Genomic DNA, 14,293 nt, shown 5'->3' with positions numbered 1-14,293 from the left:
ATTGGGCACTACTTATGTGCAGGGCTCTGGGCTGAGCTCAAGGAGGACCAAGAGAATGAATAAATCACATTCTCCACCACTGGTCTAATCCACCTTATATGCCTGAGGCACTCCATGGCTATGGTAGACATCCCCTGCCCTCCTGGCCTGGTAGCCATGTTCTTATTTTTGGGTTATAGCCCTTCTATTCGGATTTTCCTGTGGGAAACCACCTTTCCCTGAGCCTCTATCCACACATCCCAACTCCAGGGGTGGTCACATGGCCTGGTCCTGACCAACCAGCATATTCTATCCCACAAGCCACCATGATTGGTCCACCGGTGGGCACATGACCCAAGCTAGTCCAGCGAAAGTCAGCCTCAGGGCTTCCCTTGGACTATTGGGAAACAGAAGGTCTCTTCCTAGGGAGATTACTGACTGTAAGGATGATGGAATGCTGGAGCCTGGAGCTACAGGAACTGAGCCAGCCTGAGAGAAAAGGCAACCCAGGAGAAATCAGGAGAGAGCGATAGAGACAGAGACAGAAATCTAACACCGTCATCATTTGAGACCATGGATTCAGCAGACCTGCTGACTGGATATCCTGATACATGAGCCCACAAGCTAACATCTATCTCCCTAGTTTTTGTATTGCTTAAACCACTTCAAGATGTTTTTGCTACTTGAAACTGAAAAAGTCCTGCCATACAGAGCTCTCCTCTCTTACTCTCCTCTCCCAAGGAGCACCTTCAGTCCCAAAATTCAACATGAGTTCTCTCCTCTCTATCCAACCAAGCACTCTTCTCTAGCCTCCTCCCATCTCCGTAGCCCCAGCCTGGTTTCAGGCCCTCTTTGATGGTCTGGGGTCTGAATGATCTCAAGAGACCCCCACCTGACTCCAGTCCGTCAGCTCAACCCCAATCCACTCCAATCCAACCCACATTGTCAAAACAGCTGATCTTTCTGAAACAGACAATATAGGCTCATGTCACTTCCCCACTTAACACCTTTGTAGGCTCATCACTGCCCAGAGCAGTTTCCTAAACCTTTGGGTCCCTGTCCTTGCAGTTATGGAGCTGATTTTAGACGGTACATAGACCCAGCACTCAAACACATTGAGACCTGTAATAAGAAACTTGAGCTCCTTTTGATTCTCTTACACACTTTCCAATTACTTTATAGAGAAGATCTCAGCACTGTGCTACTATGACTTTGACATCTCTCTACCACTTACTTCTCTCCCTTTTTTAACAAATAGAGAGGAAGTCTCAAGCTCAGAATCTTCCAGAGAAGGCTGGAATTTTAAAACCTTGGTTTGCTTCCATTGCATTTATTATTATGGTCACCTTCCATTTATGCAAGTGGTACTGGTTTCTCATTTGCAGTAGTTTTGTAAAGATAAAGAAATTAATTTGTATACACACAAAAGTGAGTTTATTTAAAGAAAAAATAAGGCAAATAAGAGATGGTACTTGGATATGCATGAATGTAGGTCATTGTTTGGCAAACAATGACCTATAGGATGAAATGCGATCTGCTCAGCCAGGCACACAGGCCCTTCTAGGTCCTCCTCCTAGGCCACCCTTTCAAGCCACTGAAGGGCTTGTGACTCTCAAGAGGAGTCTCACAGAGCCACACCTCCAAGCCTTAGTCCACCCTCTTCCTTCTGCCTGGATGCCCTTTTCCCCCAACCTGCTTAGCAACCTGGAACAATCCCATTCATTCATTTTTTTTTGAGACGGAGTCTCACTCTGTGGCCCAGGCTAGAGTGCAGTGGCGCAATCTCGGCTCACAGTAACCTCCGCCTCCTGAGTTCAAGTGATTCTCCTGCCTTAGCCTCTAGAGTAGCAGGGATTACAGGTGCCCGTCACCACGCCCGGCTAATTTTTGTAGTTTTAGTGGAGACAGGGTTTCACCATGTTGGCCAGGCTGGTCTTGATCTCCTGACCTCGTGATCCACCCACCTCGGCCTCCCAAAGTGCTGGGATTACAGGCATGAGCCACCGTGTCCGGCCAATCCCGTTTATTCTTAAAGACCCCTGTTACTATTTACTGGGGCTACTGTTTTGCTTAACTATTCAGGTATTTCCAGTGCACCTGGCAAACCATTTCTGTGTTCTCTCAGGCCACTCTTCGTGGGTTGCTGACAGGATGGCCTTCCCTTGGAGGGTTGAGATTCCAGAAGGCCAGGACGGTCCTTCTTCTCTGTCTGACACAGATGCTCAGTGAGCACAAGATGACCTGAAGGGACCATAGCTGGGGGATGTGGATCATCAAATACAAACCACTGGGAGCTACGTGCCGTGGGGCCCAAAATGTGGGAGACTGAGGAATTCTAAAGGAAGGGAAAGGAGTGATCTCCAAGGGTAGGTGCAAGCCCAGGGATTCTTTCAGGAGAGAGGAGGCCAGTGAGCATCCCGGGATAGAAGGATCCGGCAGAGGCCCGGAACAGAGGGCCTGGCAGGCCTAGGTTCTCAACTGTAACTTGCACTTGAATCACCTCAGTACTTGTTATTGTGACAGTTCCCAAGTCCCACCCCGAAAACTCTGGCTCAGTGGGTTTGAAGTGGGCCCATGAAGATGCATTTTAAAACAAATGCTTTGGGTTATGCTGAAGCAGGTCATTTGAAGGCCAGGCTTTGAGAAGCAACGGGCCACAGGGTGTCAGGGAAGGATGGAGATATATAGAGGCCTCACAGTCAAAATGCAGGAATTCACACAAATTGCAAAGATCCTCCAGAACATTGCATCACTGACTGGGGACCAAGAGGCTGGAAACACAGCCTACCAGACAACAAGCTTTGTGCCAAGGTTATCGAAAATACATCCCAAATAATTCCATGGAGATGCGTTTAATGAGGTCGATACGGACGTGATCACAGGCATCTATAGGTGGGAACTTGAAGGAACCATGTGAAATACAGAACCTCCTTTGGAGAGACCTTATCGAGTAGCAATTGTAAACAGGGAACTTTACCATGTAGAGGTCAGGGCTGAGGCCATTTCTGGCTAAAGAAACGCTCCTTTGTTTGAATGACGGCGCAATCAAATTGTTCAGAGATGAAATTGTCCAAGGCAAACAAGTCACAGAGAGGATTCAGCAGAATTCGGTGCACAGAGCTGAAAGGCATCTTGTAACTTTGCTCCCAGAGCACCGACTTTGGTTCTACCCTAACTGCCTCCTTAAATGTAAATTCTAATAGAGAAATAGAACTGTGTGTTGGGGGAGGGGGGCTATTTAAGACCAGTCCCCAGCAGCTGCCCCCTTTAAAGATCTGGCCTTCGGAACAATCCAGGCCAAGTCACTCATCAAATGGAGATTGACTTTTATCTGATTAACTGATGGAGAAACATCCTTCTCCATCTCGCAGGAGCGTGCTGTGGGAAAGGCGTTTTGCAGACTGCAGGGGAAAGTTGGGCCTTGGCTTCCCTCCTGCTTGGACTGTGGAAAATTACCAAGAAGGCAGGGCTGCCCTCAGCCACGCTCACTGGATCTTCATGGGCCCAGGAAAACACAAAAAGAAACCTGAAAATGGAGTGAGCCATTACCTACCTGGGGCGGAGAGAAGTCTGGGAGGCGGTGGGGGCGGGGGCGGTGGGGGCAGCGGGGGAGGAGGCCGGCACTGGCAGACGTGTCGGCAGCTGTCAGTCACTTTGGAGCAGGACTTCTGGGGCTCACCGTGCGTCACCTGTACCCAACAGAGGGAGAAGACCATAAGGCAACTAGAAGCTGAAACGAGCCCAGGCCACCCTGTCCCCTGCCAGGCTGGGACTTGGGATTCCTCTCCAAGACCAAGGCAGGAAGAATCGAAGTCAGATTGGTTCAGGGGGACAATGTTGTTGGCGGCTGGCCTGGCTGGTTGGAGACCAAGGTTTTCTTCCTAGCTTTGCCAGAGACCCTGGGCAAGTGACCTGGATATGAATGGGAAGTCGACAAGAACTTGAAGGTTAACTGGTAGAATTTCCCCAATGTACAAATGGGTAAACTGAGGCCCAGGCAGAAGCAGCTGCCCGAGGGTCTCACACTTGGAGAGTGAGACCCTTTATTTCCTCTGTAATCTAAGCCCAGCCGCTTCTCCTGTCTTCCTTGCTACGGCCCAAGGCCAAGCCCTGGCCTTCTCTCCAGCCCTCACTCCTCACAGCCTTTTTGTGTCTACTCCGGGGCAAGGCCCCTCTCTTGGGGAGAAACCTCATCCAGTGAGGCCTCTGCTCCTATGTCCCCACGTGACCGGAGGGAGCAGAACAACCTGCTTGATGCTCTCCACTCGGTGTCCTGGTGGTCTTGTGGGAAGGGCACCACCTCCATCCCCCCAGCAAGCCCCAGATGCCACTCCACCCCTCGTGGGATCATGTGGCTTACAAGGTCTGCAAGGGGCGATCCCTGACAACCTCTCTGGCCCCGCCTCATCCCATGCTCTCTCCCCGCCATGCTCGCTCCCCGTCTCTCTGCCCTCATTCTCTTCTTTCAGTTCCAGGCCCCTGGCCTCTGCAATTGCTGCTCCAGTGGTGGTAATGTTCTCCCATCCCTACCCCTGCTGCGCCCCTGACTCCGCTTGGCCATGACCTCACAGACGTGTCTCTGACCTCTTTATCCAGCCAGATCCTTTTGTATGGGCTCTCCTGGCACCAGGTTCCCCTCGAGGGGCAGAAATCTACATTTGGATGTTACCTGGTTCATACCTATTTTCACCATGGCACTGTGAGCTCGCTGAGGGCAGGGCAGGCTTTGTTTCTTCTCTCTCACTATCATAAATCACCACGTAAGGGAATGCCCACCATTAAATCTTTGGTGAATGAATGAATGAATATGAGAAACTGGGCCACAGTCCATGCCTCTTGAACCCTGGCGTGGTGTTTTTCCAGCACAATCTCAGCGTCCTCATCTGTAAACGAGGAAGGGTAGCCGGAGTGAGCTGGGCTCCACCAGCAGTTCCCAGCCCTGGCTGTACATTGGAATCTCCCTGGTGGTTTTAAAAAATACCCATGCCTGAGCCACATCGATTAAATCAGAATTTTGCAGGTGAAGCTGGGCCTGGGGATTTTGCTTAAGCTTCCCACGTTAAACTTCTTATGCAGAGCCAGCATGGGAACTGGGTGGATGGATTAGACTGACTGCCAGTGTCCTTCGCTATACAGAGTGCCATAAATCCAAGAGTCTGGTGTTTCATGCCTGTCCCGGGGAACAAGCTGGTTTAAAAGCACAAAGAGTTGCCAGTCACCCTCCACCTCCTCAATGGCCACGGTTAATTTCTCTGTCATCTCTGAGCCACTAGAAACTAGAACTCTACTTTCCCTGCAACTAGCCATGTGTGGCCTGCCTTTGAATGCTGATCCAGCCTCTCTGCCACGTGGCAGGGAGATCCCCCGGGGCTGGGAGGCTCCCATCACACCTGGAAGATGTGAAGAAGTAATGTGGGTAACGTCCACTGGGGTGGCAGCAGGAAGTGAGCTGATTTACAGCCCTGGCTTAATATCTACGAGGCTAAGAGGCTCCTGCTCATCACCTTTTAATGTTTTTAAAGGGCCACTGACTGCGTTTCAAACCCTGGAAGGCAATCTTCTCTCCCACTGGGAAGAGCATACCGTCAGATGGTGGCCTCTGCTCAATTATTTTACAGAAATGATTAACTCCTTACATGTCAGTGGGAAATCCACCGGCTTCTAGACCAGTGCCATTGTTAGACGTCCCATCATTGAGCCTGTGCCCCCCTAGATTCTGACCTTCCGAGACCCTGGGATTTGCTAGAAAGCTTCATTCTCCTAACAGCTGGCCTCTGAGCCCACTTCTTCAATGCACTCTACCAAGTGTGTGAACTTCAAGCAAGACCATTGCCAGTGCAATTATTTTCTCAGTCTCAGGTGCAATTTATGAGAGAGAGTTCAAGAGGAGCACATTTGGCCCAACACAATGACCTATTTTTGTGAGAGGATATGAAGGCACAGATGTATAAGGATATTTAATGTGATGAAGTTCTAGGCAGAAAAATCAGGGCCAAATTTCAAGGCTTCAGGAGGAAGAAGTGAAGGAGCACACTACATTTAAAACATTGATAGTTCTTGCCTGTAATCCCAGCACTTTGGGAGGCCGAGGCGGGTGGATCACCTGAGGTCAGGCGTTCGAGACCAGCCTGGCCAACACGGTGAAACCGTGTCTCTACAAAAAAATGCAAAAATTAGCCAGGGTGGTGCACTCCTGTAGTCCCATCTACTCAGGATGCTGAGGCAGGAGAATGACTTGAACCTGGAGGTCAAGGCTGCAGACAGCCAAGGTCATGCCACTGCACTCCAGCCTGGGCGACAGAGCAAAACTCCAGTCTCAAAAAATAATAAATAAATAAATACATTAATAAAATTGATAGCTCTGGCCAGGTGCGGTGGCTGACACCTGTAATCCCAACACTTTGGGAGACTGAGGCAGGCGGATCATTTGAGCCCAGGGGTTCAACATCAGCCTGGGCAATAGAGTGAGACTTCATCTCTACAACTTTTTTTTTTTTTTAATTAGCTGGGCATGGTGGCACACGCCTATAGACCCAGCTACTCCAGAGGCTGACGCGGGAGGATTGGAGGATTGCTTGAGCCCAGGAGGTTGGGGCTGCAGTGAGCTATTGCAGTGCACCACATTCCAGCCTGGGCAACAGAGCAAGACCCTGTTTCAAAAAAAAAAAAAAATCAGTGGTTCTCAGTCTCTTATATAAGGGCCTCTCTGAAATGTGAGCAGGCACAATTGCTTAGCCAACTGTTCTCACGAAAGGATCAAGTCTGGTCTGTCCTTATGCCTGACAGCTGGGCCTCCACTGCTGTGTCCTGATAGTTTGGTCTAGTCCAAGCTTATGGTGTCTGAGCCTGCCTCGACTCTGGGTTACTCAGACCCCATATCCACTTGCTAGCTTCTCTCCATCCTTCAAATCCATTTCTTGAACAGCCTTATTGCGTGTTCATGCAAGAAAAGGACTGAGATTTCTCTCTCTCCTCTTTTTGAGACAGGGTTTTGCTATGTTGACGAGACTGGTCTCAAATTCCTGGGCTCAAGCAATCCTCCTTCTTGGGCAAAGCCATCCTAAAGCCTCCTCCACCCCAAATTAGACTCACCTGCTCAGTGCTGCTGCTTTATTCTGCAAACACTTCTGTCTGGGGCATTTCCGTGCTATTTTGTAATGTGTGTCTCTCTACACTAAGTTGTGAGTGTCTTAGGGCAGGCAGGTAGATGAGTACTTTATTAATCCTGAACAATCATGATTTTCTGAGCCTTACTATGTGTCCATCATAGGTTCCTGCTCCCATTTCACCCTGGGCATAACCGGGAGAGATAGGTGATATCATCCACTCTTAACAGGTGGCCCGCAGGCTCAGCGAAGCTAAGTGATGTACCAAAGTTGCCCAAGGCCCAGCATTCAGTTGGCGTTCAGTGAAAAGGTGCAATGCCCACCAGTGGAGAAACACAGGATCTGTCCCATTCCCCAGTGCTGGTTCCACTTGGGGGTTCTGTTGATTGGCAGTGTTGTATTTAGACCAATAGAGAGGAAGCCTCGGGTGTCTGGAGCTTGTCTCAACACCTGGCATTTGGTTTCTATCTTGGGGAATTTCAAAAGGAGAAGGAACTTGCCCCTAAAGTAACCTGCTCTTAGCTGGACTTCGTTAAGAAGGAGCAGAGGCCCAGAAAGGTCAGTGACTTGCCTAAAGCCCATAGAACACAGGCTGGTATTGGTACTTCCTGGGACCACTTCTTATTCCAGTTTCACTATCATCTGTGTTCTGCAGTGTTGTCCTGCAGCCAGAATCCTGTAAGTGCTGTAGGCTTGAGAGTGGGCTGAGGCACAGGTAATGTCCTGGAGTCTCCTGGATTTGGTACCTGTAGCAGGGGTCTGAGGGACACAGTGTTCCCAGCATCAGTTCCCTCTTCTCCAACCACCGTCCTACTCCTGGCCAATCAGTGTCCTACCACCATCCTACTCCTGGCCAATCAGTGCAGTTCTGGGTCCAGCAGACGTTGCCTCCTAAATCGTCCTTGAATCCATCTACTCCTCTGTTTCCTTTGCTGCCACCTGAATGAGGCCACCATCAGGTCTCCAGTGGGCAGTACCTGCCTCTCATCTAGGGTTGCCAGATAAAATATAAGACACCCTATTACATTTGAATTTCAGCTAAACAACCAATAATTTTAATTGGGAGAGTTATTATATGGGAGAGATACTGGGAAAACAATTTGTAGTTTATTTGAAATTCAAAGTTAACTGGATGTCCTGTATTTTATTTGCTAAATCTGGCCACCCTCCCCTTACCTACCTCTTTGCCCCTGCCTTGCCTCCTCCCTGCATCCATCCTTCATGCAGGAACTGGACTGAGATTGCTCTTTCTCTTTTTTTTTTTTTTGAGACATGGTTTCACTACGTTGGCCAGGCTGGCCTCGAATTCCTGGGCTCAAGCAATCCTCCTGCCTTGGCCTCCCAAAGTGTTGGGATTATAGGTGTGAGCCACTGCAACCAGCCTGGACTGAGATTTCTAAAATACCAACCTGAGATTGTGTCATCTCTTACTTAAAACCCTTTACTTAAAATGACATCCATAGCCCTCAGGATCAAGTCCAAACTGCAGGACACTATGTTAGTGGCTTACAACAGTGGCCCTACCTGGTGCTTCTTTCCCCTGGGTCTTCCAAAGTCCCTCTCTCCTCTGGCCTTGGGCTGTTCCCTCTGCCTGGACACCTCACCCTCATTTGCATCCTAACTTCTCATCCTTCATGTCTCAGCTGAAGCACCACACCCTTCAGGCTTCTAGGACTCTTGCCCCTAGTCCAAGCTATTTCTTCTTGCTGAGCTCTCTTGATGATAATTACTTGTTTAATTAGCTCTACATTGCCAAACTATCAGTGCCATGAGGGAAGAGGCCACTAAGCCCCTTGCACTTAACAAAGGGCCTGGCATACAGTAGGCGCCCAATAAATGCTGCCGAATGACTCATCAAAGCTGCAGAGACTGACTATACAAGGGGTTCAACATCACTTGGGTCTGGGGTGGCTCCTCATCAGCACACAGAGACCCGTAAGGCCAGATAAGAGGCGGTCTCTCTAACTATTGCTTTAGGAAGGCAGCCACAAAGACGATAGCTTCTGGCATCTTTCATGGAGACAGGCCAGCACCACGGTAACTTGATGAGACACACTCCTGTCACACCTAATAAATTTGCCAGCCTGTCATCCTCTTCCCTTGCAAAAAAAAAAAAAAAAAAGAATAATCTGGAAGTGAACTTAGAAGAACCCTAAATCATACTACATCACAAAAGCTCGAAATCTCAATTCCAGACACATGAAAGAACAGGGGGGAAAGGCTAAGGAATGCTCCCACCAACCCTTCCGGCAATTTAAATGTCGTCTGACTTTAATGATTAAGCTCCTTATCAACTAGCAGCAGCCAGAGGCTTAAAGCTGATTGCAAGGTAAGAACCTGGTGCTTTGGGGGACCCCAGGTCTCTTGCCTCATTGAGGATCCCATTAATCACAGGACTTTGTTATGTTGGCCTTGTCCTTCCAAATGTTCTTCTGGCAAAATGCTCATGGAAAGGCAGATAGCTCTGAGTTTGTTCTCCAGATTAGAGAAACTCCTATGACGTGACAGATTTTATTTTCCCCACTTAAAGAGAAACACATGGCTTCGTGCATTTCCATTTTTCCTCTTCTCTCCTATGTTCCCCCGGATTTAGCTCTTTTGCTTAAAGCCAGATCCATTCATTCCAAAACCCCTTTCCCTTGATTTCTCTGTCTCTATCATTTGTAAATTAATTTTTCCAGAGCCTTAAGCCAAGGTTTTACCCATTCTACTTGTCTGGAGGGTTCCTTTTGAAATTGATTTTTATGAAAATTGATTTGTATTGAGTAAGAGCATCTGAAATACACACACACACACACACACCTGCTTGTGTAAGTATTGCCTGGCTAAAGGACACTTACAAAACTGAACCGCTTTCACAAAATTATTTCTTCTGGGAGGAGTGCGGGGTGCTTGTGGGTCTTTTGTTTAGATCCTACTAGCTCACACAGTAGAATTCTAGTCTTGGAGACTGACAACCTCATTATGTTGCTTCCCACCCCAGCTGAAGAAGTCTTATGGAAGAGAGAAAACTGTAAACAAATGAATCTAAAAACTAAGTGAACTCAATATCTGAGGTTCAGCTAAAAGTTGAACAAGGGAAGCTGGTCCCAAGCCACTGAAGTGTTTAGAAGTGACAAAATCGTGTTTCCTGAGGAGACACAGCTGAGTTTAATAACTGCTGTTTCACACATTAGACAAAGCTGTCAATTCCAAAAGGAAAACAATTGTGAGTGAGATGGAGGCAAGCCAGAGAAGAGAGCAGAAGACAGGGCCTGGGAGTGGGGGTGCTGAGCAGCGTCAGACCCCGGCTCTCGATGGGCAGTCATCCAGGCCATCATCCAGGCAGGACTAACTGAGCAAGCTCCTGGCAGGGCCCATCATTTGGGGCAGCTCAGGGACCTTGATAGACTGGCAAGTGGTCTTGCCGCCTTCTCCTTTTTTCTTGGTCTGTCACCCCTACTCAGAGCAGCCATGTGAATGGTCCCCAAACCCCAAAATGCCACCAGGAGAACATGAGGCTACAAATACCCGAGAGTGGATCCACAATGCCCAAAACAATGAAAATGTCCTCCAGAGCCCGCAGAAAAAATGTCAAACAGACCACGCAGTGATCAACAGAGTACCTGGTCAGCCAGGCAGAAGAACGGCATTACTATTACTCCTATCAGCAATGGCAGCAACCACTACTGGTTAGTGTTCATCATGGTCCTGGCACTGCGCCAAGTAATCCTTACATATCTCATCCACTACTTAGAATAGTATAGTCAGGAAGAAGAAACTAACTCTCAGAGAGGGTAAGTGAGTTGCCTAAAGCCTCCCAGCTGGTGAGGGACAGAGCTGAAGCTCAAATTCCGGAGCTGACATCGAAGTCCACCTTGTCACCTCTCCACTGTACCAGTGACCATGCACATTCTGGGGGGGACTAGGGACCATACCATTGAACCCTGTCTCTGATCCTAAGAGGTAACTCCAGTTAGTGGCTGCCTGGCCTCTGCCCTGCGATTTAAGGGGCACAGGGTGAGAGATTCAACCCTGGGTAGTCCTGACAGATGGGCCACCACGCATTATCTGTCCACAGCCTCAACTCTGATACCTACAAGGAACACAGTTGCCTTCTGTGTTGAAAACCAGTTTAAGAAAGGTAATTTGAAGTTCATCAGTGGTTCTGGCGGGAAAGAAATAATATACATCCTTTGCATGACTTTTCCTTGTAAGTTTGTTTCTTTCCTGAATTTCTACCCTAGAATGCTATCATCGGAAGGTATTCTCTGAGCCCCTTTCCATTCCAAGACCGGCCCCGGTCCTGCAGGCTTTAGGCCACAATTGAAGCCTCTCTTTGGAGTTTCTTGTCTTTTCAGGGGTAGGGTATGGGGTACCATAGCAGCTTTTCTTTTCCCAAGCTTTTCCGAGAACCAATCAGTGGGGCGGCTGCAGGAAGCCAGGGTCTCAGGAGGGAAGGGGCAGCTCTCCCCTCACCCAGGAGGTCCTCCCAGCCAGTGCGCAGCCGGCGCGTCTCACCTGCACGAAGCCCCAGAGCGGGTGGAGCGCGCAGTGCAGCAGCAGCGAGGACCAGCAGCAGCCACGGCCCAGCACCAAGTCCCGGAGGAGCATCTCGGCCAGCGACGCCCGCTCCTGGGGCGAACTGTCAGGAGAGCAAGGCTCGGGTCAGGCGGACACCGCGCGGGCACTTTCGCCGCCGCGCACCAACATACCTCCCATCCCGGATCGGTCGGGCACGCCCCGCACCCAGGGGCACCCTACTAAACCAAGCCTGCACTTACACTCCAGCTTACACCTTCACTGACTCTTCGTAAATCCCAGAATTCACACTCTTTTCTTAGGCATATCCCCAGAACCCCGCACGTACACTTTAGCTCCGCGCACAGCTCCAGAATATGCGTGCATACCTTGGCCCCATGCACACCTCCAGAAACAGCCAAGCACACTTACTGCGCCCCATTAACCCCTAGAAGCAGCCATGTACAACTCACTCTCACTATGAGCACACTTCAAACCCGGCGGGCACTACTCACCCTGTGCGCACACCCACAGAAACAGCCGTGCACACCCACCGACTCCTGCCTGCACCCTCGCTGACCCTGCATGCACAGCACCAAGAAATCTCACGCTGCGTGCACCCTCACTGCCCTGCCGGCCTCATTGCGCACACTGCAACATAGGCACCTCAGTGCGCTGCCCCTTTGCACGCCCCTGCCCAGCCCCGATCCCCCGCTCCCGGGCGTGGGTTCCCCCCACGCCTCCATCTCCGCCCGCACCCTTCTAACGCCTCACGCCACCTTGCCTGGCGGCGGCCCCAGCCGATCCTCAGCTCTGGAAAGAGAGGTCCGCGTCCCCCCCGCGGCAGCTCTGTTTCCCAGCCGCCGGACAGCCCCCATTTAAAGCCAGCCGCCTCCCCAGTCCCCCGCCCTCTAGGCGGGGCCTCGGTCCTCACCTTGGCGGCTGCGCGGGCGCCCGGGGGCTTCACATGCCGGGGAGGAGCTCCCGGCGCTGGAGCAAAAGTTTGCGCGTCGGTTGGGCCTCCCGGGGCGCTGAGCGGAGGACCAGGAGTGGTGTCCTCGCACCGGGCGCAGGGTGCGGTGGCTCCCGGCTGCGCCTGGCCGCGCGCGGGGCGGGAGAGGCGGCACCCCGCGCCCAGGGCCGGGGCTGGCCGCTGAGGCGGAGACAGAGGGCGGGGAAAGTCTCCTCCAAGCCGCCTGGAGCCGGCCGCGCGAGCCCTCCACGGGCTCGCGTTGGCTCCCCGCCCTTCCTGGTGGCGCCGAGCGGCTGCCCGGGGCACTGGGGTGCCCGAGCTCTCTGCTACCCTCACGCCGGCCCGCTAAAGGAAGCGGCGGGAGGCGCCGGCAGGGAGCGCCCGCTGGGGCAGCAGAGCCGCGGGCGGAGGCGAAATAAATAATGCACGAAAAAGGAAAACAGACGTGAGCCGAGCCAGAGCCTCTCCCGCCTCCCGCCCGGGGCTGCGCTCCCGCCCGCGCTCCCCCCGCCGCCGCCGCCAGCGCCGCTGCAGTGATTCCTCGTCTCCATCTAGCGAGGCTATTGTGTATTGGGCGCTTAATTATTTATTCACCCTGGAGGCCGAGGATTCCCAGTTCCAGGGGGTTTTGGCCTTTGCCTGCGCTTCCCCCAAGCCTCTCCTGAGGCTGCGGAAAGGTGGCGAGGACTGACTTGAGATCCTTTTTTGCGCTCCTTCCTTGAGGACTCTCCCCGCCGCACTCCCCGCAGGCTCGCCAGGGCCCCGGGGCTGAAAGGTGCAGGCCGCCCCTCTCCCGGCCAAGGGCCTTGTCCTCTCCTTTGTCGTCCCAGCAGCAGAAACTCTAGGCTGGGAAGGAAGGAGCTGTGACGGCCCTGGGGAGAACATTTCTACCACTGCTTTTCCTGAACCGTCTGCCAACTCCTCTGTTTGAGGCAAGATTATCAACAAGTCAGTTTCTTCGGTTCTTCGGGAAGTAGCCTGCTTAATCTCTTTCAAACAAGCTGTGCCTAGCAGCATCCCAGGCATGGCGCGGCTGCTCTGCTCTTGTGGTGAAAGCACTTTGCAAGCGCTTTGACTGATGGGGGGCGCCTTCCAGAAGGACCTCAAGGCCTGGACGATCCTATTTTTAGGTTGGATGAGAGAACCAGGGGCTTAAGACACAGAGCTGAGGGTCAGATACCGCGGCGCATGCATGGAAGAAACATTTACTGAGCGCACCTTTTCCCAGTATTTGGACACCTTTGAGTCACTCACTATAAACACACACTATAAACTGCTGGTTTGCAGAGTATAAACCGCCTTGCGAGCCAGCTTTCAGAACGATGTCTTAGCGGCCTCCTTCATGCCAGAGCGCTGCCCCAAGGCTCTTTGCCACATAAATGCTGCAGATTGCACCTCAACCAGCAAGATGCAGGGACTAATGTGAATGAGACCTTGTTCCTTTCCCCGCAAGAATTCAGGGGCCTGTCAGGGAGATGGATAAAACCAACAACTGCACTGTGCACTGGCATGTCACTCTCAGCTGCCCTGAGAAAGGGAAAGACTGAGGAATGGAGGGTGGGTTGAGTAAAGGCTCCTAGGAGAGGGTGCCTTGCTGGGAGCAGGGGAACATCTCAAGCATTGGTAACCCTTTCTGCAAAGAAATGGAAACATTTGTGGGGCTGGGTGCGGTGGCTCACGCCTGTAATCTCAGTACTTTGGGAGGCCGAGGCGGGTGGATCACGAGGTCAGGAGA

General features: G+C 51.4%; 1 protein-coding gene across 3 annotated transcripts in view; it reads right to left on the bottom strand.

Moving 5' to 3' along the window:
- Positions 1-12,956, bottom strand: part of LOC105467517 (proline rich membrane anchor 1) — a 70,593-nt gene extending 57,637 nt beyond the window's left edge. Inside the window, exons 1-3 of one of the 3 annotated variants that reach the window (XR_011625600.1) lie at positions 12,520-12,956; positions 11,586-11,709; positions 3,533-3,668 (exon numbers count right to left, since the gene is read on the bottom strand). Coding sequence is in view for 2 of the 3 variants with exons in the window: in XM_011717151.3 (XP_011715453.1) it covers positions 3,533-3,668; positions 11,586-11,678 (229 nt within the window). In the remaining variant the exon portion in view is untranslated. Of the gene's footprint in view, positions 1-3,532; positions 3,669-11,585; positions 11,710-12,364; positions 12,468-12,519 lie in introns of those variants that run through there. The other 2 variants (XM_011717151.3, XM_011717149.2) reach the window with 2 other exon arrangements.
- Positions 12,957-14,293: the final 1,337 nt, after the last annotated feature.

This window comes from Macaca nemestrina, chromosome 7, assembly GCF_043159975.1.
Source record: "Macaca nemestrina isolate mMacNem1 chromosome 7, mMacNem.hap1, whole genome shotgun sequence".
Lineage (NCBI taxonomy): Eukaryota > Metazoa > Chordata > Mammalia > Primates > Cercopithecidae > Macaca > Macaca nemestrina.
The sequence above is the reverse complement of the archived record's forward strand: the minus strand, read 5'-3'. Positions and strand labels throughout refer to the sequence as shown.